This window comes from Acomys minous, assembly GCF_964271855.1.
Source record: "Acomys minous genome assembly, chromosome: 16".
In the NCBI taxonomy this organism is placed as follows: Eukaryota; Metazoa; Chordata; class Mammalia; order Rodentia; family Muridae; genus Acomys; species Acomys minous.
The window spans coordinates 17,356,010-17,363,266 of record NC_140498.1 but is presented as its reverse complement, the minus strand read 5'-3'; the positions used below and the strand labels follow the sequence as shown (position 1 = coordinate 17,363,266).

Below are 7,257 nucleotides of genomic sequence, written 5' to 3'. Positions count from 1 at the left end.
CCCTAAACTGCACCTCTCCTCACATTATAGGCTCCCCAGGGGGCTCTTCAGGCCAGAAGAGGCCCCAAGGGCATAGCAGCCTGAAATGGGCTTGGACAGACTTTCCTTTTTCCAGCTAAGTCAGTGACCAGCCTATTTGAGCTGATCCCACATAGACCCAGGGTAAGTTTAGGAAAAGTTTAGAAGAGGGCACAGACAGTACCCCCCAGAAGTACCCTGTACAGTTTGCTACTCCGCATCCTCCAGCCCTGTCCATGAGGAGATTTCTTTTGGCGTTGAGACGAGCCCAGAGGATGAGTCTATGGCTTAAGTCCCCCCACCTTGGAGGAGGCAAGTAGTATTCAGACAAAGACCTCCGCCTTACTGGACCCCTGGCTGTAGGGCAAGCAAATGGAGTCTCAAGCTCCCCTATAAGCAAACAGCAAATTACTTGCAGCTTTGTGCAGCTTTCTGTGAGGAGTTTCATAAATCTTTGTCATGTGTGGGTCCTGCTTATGATGTCTGTCAGACAGCTGCTTCAGGGTTGAGGTGAAGAGCTCCTCAAACAGGGCTAGACGCATTGGCGTGGTGGGCCTGAACAGTGGGATACCGGCAGATACCGCTCTTCACCCACCCCCTGCTCACCCTAGTCTGATGGAACCCCAGCCCAAAGGCCCTACACTAACTCTTCCACCGGAGACTTGTGGATCCTGCAGGCTACGCAGTGGAGGCAAGAGATGCTTTCTTTTCCCCTTAGTCTGAGGCCTGTGTTGGGACGGTGGCTGGGGAACCTGGCAAAGTCAGCCACCTGGTTCCTTGTTCCTCTATCAACTGAGCCAGAGGCCCAGCTCTCAAATCCTCGGCATTTCTCACTCTTATCTCCACCCTGTTCGCAACGCCCCGCTCCGCGCTCAGCTGTGGTCAGAAAGGCCAAAGAAGTTAGACCGTTCTTTCCTCACTGGTGTGCAGGGCTTGACTGAGGTAGCTCTGCAAGCAAGAGAAGCTGGTCATGAAGGACCACAGTTGTGAGTGGGGATTGATGGAAAGTTGGACTTCCGTAGTATGTCTTCTTGAGGGCAGATGGTTCTTGCTGAGTCTCAGCAGAGACTCGTATGGTTTTTTTTTTAATCCCTGGGGAGTCATAGTGGCTACCTTCACTAGGGGCACAGTGGTTTTCTGACCCCCTAGAGCACAAAACCCAAGAACATACACACAGGTTCATAGTCTCAGAGGGGACTCACAATAAATCCAAGCTTGCTTGACAGCATTTCAGTGGAAGGGCATATATATAATATATATTATATATATAACATATATATAATATATATTATATATATAACATATATATAGTATATATTATATATATAATATATATATATATATGCACTTATGAGTCTAAGGAAATGCAGACACCTCTCATCAATTATCAGTGGCTTCTGAAGGATGCAGAGGGGACCTAAGATGTGCTTTATATGCATGTTGGTGTCATTCCACATTCCATGGATCCTTCTCTTTGCTGAGATTCCAGCTTGTTCTAAGAATTTGTATTTGCAATTGCAGATGGTGTTGTAGCTTTTTTTTTTTTTTTTTTTTTTTTTTTTTTTTTTTGCCAGAGGTAGGTGTCTAGCTGGGACTGAGCCATCCCGTGTGCAGGCTGGAGGACAGGGGACAGAGGGTAACCATTGCATCCTCGCACCTGCAGGGTCCTTAAACTGCAGACAGACAGCTTCTCCAGGCCACCTGCAAGAAGACTGGTTCCACTGCCCAACCCCCAGCCTTGGGGACACACTCACTTCCTGATGGCCCTGGGGTGGGGGTAGGGGGGGTGTGGGCACAGGATAATAAATTGGGGAAGAGACCCTCTGCCTGGTTGTCAGACGAAGTCAGGGGATAATTACATTTCTTTCAGCTCCAAGGCCATGAATTTGAGTAGGAAAAAAAAAATACCTGTGAGAGTCAAAGTTTAATGGGAGAATAAAAACAAGCTAAGAAAAGTGCTACCTTAGAGCACTTGTGCCCCAACACACACCATCCTGACATTCTGACCACTGAAGATTAAGATCATCCATCTTGGGGAAAGTTAGGTAAATACGCTGAGCTCTGACCCCTGTGGTTTAGTTTCTTTTTCTCTGAACAGTTAGTCTATTTGCTGATTTGCTTTAAGAGTGGTTGAGGCCCCAAGTGTGAAGGCAGAGTAGGGACCCAGGGTCCGTGGCCTCAGAAGGGGACAGCAATTTTGCTGGATCCCAGAGCTGACTTGTTTAGAGACAGTGACCGTCAGTCCCAGAAGCCCCTTAGTCCCTAGAAAGGATGACATCACTTCTCTGGGCCAGGTCTGTGAAAGGGTTACTTCAACTTCCTGGTGAACCTAGAGTTCTCTCTCTGGGGTAGAAGCTCTTGAGCACCCCAGAAGGTCCACCAAGGCACCTGAGATACTGCCCCCAGACCTATGCTGTGCCCAGGCCTTGAACTCACTTCCCCTTGGCCATGACAGCAGTGTCCCTCATTAATGCCCTACCCCGATAACCTCCTTACCCCCACCTACCACCCAAATTCCTTCCTTCTCAAAAATAAACCAGATAACTACACAAGCAAATGGTTTTTTAAAAATAATTTATTAAGATGATAAGACATCCTGAATAAATATAGAGTTGTGAGCTTAAATAAATAAATAAATAAATAATTTTAAAATATAAATATATAAATAAATATTACTGGTCCCTAACGGTAGAAAAGAATCTCCTCATTTGTCTTCCATTGCCGTGTCTGAGTCAGCATTTTCAGAGGTCTGCACTGCCCCACCCCCACCCCACCCCACCCCTGCTGTGGCTGTGACCCCACCCCTCGGCCCCTTCAAGGCAGAAATCCTGAGTTTCTGGCTCATTACGCAGGCGCAAAAGCAGCAGTGTGAGAAGTTGGATCCGGATCTGGCTTAAGCCGCCTCATTTCTGGGCTGACTTCCAGCAGTCAAAGGGAATGACCATCAGAAAGTCTTTAAGGTTCTTTATGAACTCCTCATAAGTGATGACTTGACTCTCACAGTTAGTTTCCTGAAGGGGACAAAAAACAAAGCTCATGAGTCCAGGTGAGTGGGCGACCCAGGGAGGTAGCTGTATATTTCTTTGTTTTCCACTAAGAACTCAGGGGCTGGAAGCCTGTTTGAAAGGATCCGGTGACACTACAGCTACCTATGCACTGCCTAAGGCGCACACACACAGCTCTGCCAACGGCATCCAGGCACCCAGGCACCCAGGCACCCAGGCATCCAGGTATCCAGGCATCCAGGCACCCAGGCACCCAGGCACCCAGGCACCCAGGCACCCAGGCACCCAGGCACCCAGGCACCCAGGCATCCAGGCATCCAGGCATCCAGGCATCCAGGCATCCAGGCATCCAGGCATCCAGGCATCCAGGCACCCAGGCACCGTGCCTATCAGAAAACCTCCTGCCTCCTCTGGTCTTTAGGTTTGTTGGGCTGCCTCTTTGGTTCCAGGTGAGAGGCAAGCAGCCAGCCTGAGGCACCTCCTTGCCTCTCAAAAGGCATATTCTCTTCCACGAGGAAAGAGGTTTGGGGTATCTGCCCATTCTGGGAGCCCCCTCCTTGTATCTGTGGAATACTGGCACCCACACAGGAAAGTCCTGCCAGGTGCTGGCTCTTCTTGGCCTTGGGTTTGCCTCACCTCTGACCTCATGACTGATAAGGGCATGTATGGCAAGGGCAGGGAGCTCCTGCTGGAGAGAGCACTGGGCTCTACGGCTCCTCAGCCTAACATCTAGAAGTGGCTAGGGGCCATGCCCTGTTCTTGAGGGGCTCCTGTGAGACATCTAATGACACAGACGCCATTTACTGGGACCCTGAACAGATACAGCCAGAAGTCCCTCCTCATTGGCCCCACCCCCCCAGACTAAGACATTCCTGCTCTGGGCCCTGATGTTGCACACTCACCGGGGTTGGGGGACAGTTCTTCTCGTAGTGGCTGGCTATCATGGTCAGGTGACCCTCGAGTCTGGTGAAGTTGCCCCGTAGGCCCTGCTTATATAGATCCAGGCGGGTCTGTACACATGTTGGGTTCTGTGAGAAGTGTCCATTTGTCGATAAGCAAAGGCCAAGTGCCCACAGAACACAGGCTACCTTCTCCCCACTCCTGTCTGTTCCCACCAAGCGGCACAGGCTGAGTCTGGTCATAACACTGTCCTGACCACTGCCCTTCTCCCTGCCTTGCCCAGACCACCCTCAACTGGCACAGCCATGTTCTATAGCCTGCTACCTCAAGAGGTTCCCAGTTCCAAGCCCCCAAGTTGGTGAGCGAAGACCATTTGCTACCATCCCCAAACCTCTGAGCCGGCAAGCATTTTTCTAGAAACCTCTCCTGTGCCCCTTCTATAGTTAACACCCTCTTCTCCGTGGTCACAGGGCACAGTGAGAACTCCAAGTCAACAAGACCATCTCATAAAGTGACACTTACTTTCCCATCATCCCTTGCAGATCTCTGACCTTTGAATGCTAGCTCTGCCCAAACTTATTGCTCGCTTGATAAAAAAAAAAAAAAAAAAAGTGCACGTGACTGCCTCGGGGGCATGGCTACGGATGATAAAAGAGTGCGCATGACTGACACAGGGGAACAGCTATGTAGTTCTTGACTACGCAGCCTCTGAGCCCTCCCCTTAGTAGCCACCTAACATGGAAGAGTGAAGACAGCACTGCGAGGGGCTATTTATTTAAAGCAACCCTGTAGGGGTGCCCGGAGAAGCTACACCAGAGACAAGCATCTTACCTGGATGGAGAAGTCATTAGAGACGACGCCTACGTCTTCAGACTGTAAAAGGGAAGTGCCGTGTTACCAAGCTGACAGGCAGGGCCAGGCAGGGGCCAACGGGTGGCCTGGGACCAGCCAAACTCCCTCCCTCACTCACCACCGTGACAGGCATCTCATTCAGGAGGCTCAGGGCTTCTATGATGGCATCTACATGCTTCCAAGGCCGGGTGACAGGGACTGGTGAACGGGTGGGTGCTGAGAAGCTGCAGACCACAATGCTCAGGAAAAGTAAACCCTGCAGCCACATCCTCCTTAGGACCTTAGCCTTTCTCTCTGAATACTGGGCTCACTGCAAAAGAGCTCTTATATACACAGTTAGAGGAAATGATTAATGGTGACCACAGAACTCCTGGGGGGGCGGGGGAACTACCTGAGTTGTGGAATCTCCTGGCCCTTATCAGCTACACTTGGGGCCAGTGAGCCTTTCCCCCAGGTTGTCAGGCTTGGGGGTTTTCATTAATGAGCCCCTTCCTAGAACTGGCAGCCCACCTGCTGGCTTCTTTGAGGCCCTCTCCCGCCCTGCCTGGGCAGTCTGTCCCAGCCTCTGACTAGCCTCTCCTTTTGAGGGGCCTCCAAGCATATTTAGACTTCCTGGCCTGGAGTGGCTGGGGTGGGGCTCGGGAGACACTGAGTGGGGCTCTTGCTTCCATAGCACCTGCTGTTCCCTAGAGGCCATTGGGCAAGCTATACCCACTCTGGTGGCTCATTCCAGGCCCAGGCCTGGCCCATTCTCTTTCCAGCCTCCTCCTGAGATATGGACCTCTCACAGGCCGGTCCCGCTATCTAATTAAGGTGCAGGCGAGTGGCACAGTTCTATGGTGGTCTCCACAGACTCCCACTGAGGACACAGTCATGGGCAAATTCAGCCCAGCAAAGCCCCGCCCCCAACACAACCTTGAGAACAGAAAGAATGGCAGTGACGGGTATAGGAAGCATCCAGGCTACAGCATGTTCCCTTTCGGTGCCGTCCCGACTGACTTCTACAATCCCAGTTTACCAAGGCATGTTTAATCCCAGAGTGCGGCTGGAGCTCCTGGTTGAGGCAGGACAGCAACCCCCGCCCCGGCCCCTTCCCCAGTTTGACTGCTGATTCTAGCCCCACCTGGCCAAGTAAGCCTTCCTCTGAGTATTATGAGCCTCTTTGCTCTCTTCAGGGCGACCTGCCCCTTCAAAGAGGACAGGTCGCTGCTATCTGTACCACCAGTGGGCACTTGGAGTCTCTGAGGCTGGCTGCAATATGGTAGCTGCTAGGTACCAGCTCCAGGGGCCTCTGGCTCCTCTAGCAAGTTTTTTCGGGCTTAGTTTCCTGCATAGCCCCTCGCCCCAGCCCACCTCCTGCTCCAGAGGCCTCCTCTCTGTAGAAGCAGAAACGGCTTCTGGAAAAGCGGCAGGCTCTTGAGGGGCTAACAAGTGTTTGATTTTCACAATGGGTTTTGGAGAAGACAGCACAGGCATTTGTGTTTGCACAAGGGATCTTGGCCCAAACCTCCCTGTGCAGGAAGTTTGAGGCCATGAGCCGGCGGGGGGTGGGGTCGGGGGAGCTACATGTGTTTATGTCTTTAGTCATGTGTGTAAGCTAGTGAGGTTGGGTATATGTGTACTCACAGGAACATGTCAGAGTGGAGGAGGTGAGCCCCACTTATTTCGCCTGCTTTGCAAGAGCCTCTGGGCTTCTAGCGGTGCCCTTCTGATATGAGAGAAGGCCCCAAGCAACATGACTGGGGCCCACGAAGCTGTTCGGTAGACCGATGAAATCAGACAAGAGCAAAAACTTCTGAGGGTCAGACAACAGGCAGAACTCAGGACAAGGCCACAAGAATCATTTAGGAAGAGAAAGACTGACAGCCAAAATGGCCGTGTCGAAGAACTAGAGATACGCTCCTTGGACAGAGCATGCAGCAGGGTGGTGACCTAGAGGCTTAGGGAATGGCGGAAAGGAAGGAAAGCAGAGGCCACGGAGGCAAGATTCGTGCCAGGCATACGGTGCCCAGGTGCAGAAGATGATGCACGTAGGACATAACTCTAAGGGTTTGGGGATGCAGATTGTGGGCAGATACGTATCGTTCTCCGTGAAAGGTGACATCAGAATTAGAGGCGGTGACACAGGCAGGCATTCCTAGATTGCATGTGTGGAAAGAAGCGGCAATAGCATCAGACAGCCTTGCTGACTCAAAAGCCTCAATGGAGCTGTGGCAGGGCGGAGGCGGGGACCAGATGGGTGGAGTGACCCCTCTTTGGCCTCCCTGCCCACAAGGGCCAGAGAGAACCCTCTGGAAGGAGTTTCCTGGGAGTGTCCCTCAGCATGAGCCCTGGGGGAACCAGAAGTGTGTGGTTGCCCCAGGATCTTTATCACAAGAGGAAGTCATCACCAGGGGGGAAGGAAATGGGCCCCAAGGTCCCTCACATCCCGCGGGACAGACACATGAGCATCTAAGATGGTCTGGCCCATCTTTATGACTGA

At 51.8% G+C, this 7,257-nt stretch overlaps 1 protein-coding gene across 2 annotated transcripts; it reads right to left on the bottom strand.

Moving 5' to 3' along the window:
* Nucleotides 1-2,833: 2,833 nt before the first annotated feature.
* On the bottom strand, nucleotides 2,834-5,213 carry CSF2 (colony stimulating factor 2). 2 transcript variants are annotated; one of them, XM_084763242.1, is made up of 4 exons: nucleotides 4,894-5,213; nucleotides 4,755-4,796; nucleotides 3,926-4,051; nucleotides 2,834-3,029 (listed from the first exon to the last, which is right to left on the bottom strand). In XM_084763242.1, the coding sequence occupies exons 1-4, from the start codon at nucleotides 5,041-5,043 to the stop codon at nucleotides 2,922-2,924; spliced, it is 426 nt and encodes a 141-aa protein (XP_084619368.1). In that variant the 5' UTR covers nucleotides 5,044-5,213; the 3' UTR covers nucleotides 2,834-2,921. The 2 variants fall into 2 exon arrangements, with proteins under 2 accessions (XP_084619368.1, XP_084619369.1); XM_084763243.1 differs by having other exon boundaries at nucleotides 3,926-4,033.
* Between the last annotated feature and the right edge of the window lie 2,044 nt (nucleotides 5,214-7,257).

Excerpts from the sequence above, each read along its gene's own strand:
- CSF2 (XM_084763242.1), bottom strand. The coding sequence starts at position 5,043 with ATGTGGCTGCAGGGTTTACTTTTCCTGAGCATTGTGGTCTGCAGCTTC. Across the intron at positions 4,797-4,893 it reads ATGAGATGCCTGTCACGGTG|TCTGAAGACGTAGGCGTCGT; the intron begins GTGAGTGAGGGA and ends TCCCTTTTACAG. Across the intron at positions 3,030-3,925 it reads AGAACTGTCCCCCAACCCCG|GAAACTAACTGTGAGAGTCA; the intron begins GTGAGTGTGCAA and ends TGTCCCCTTCAG.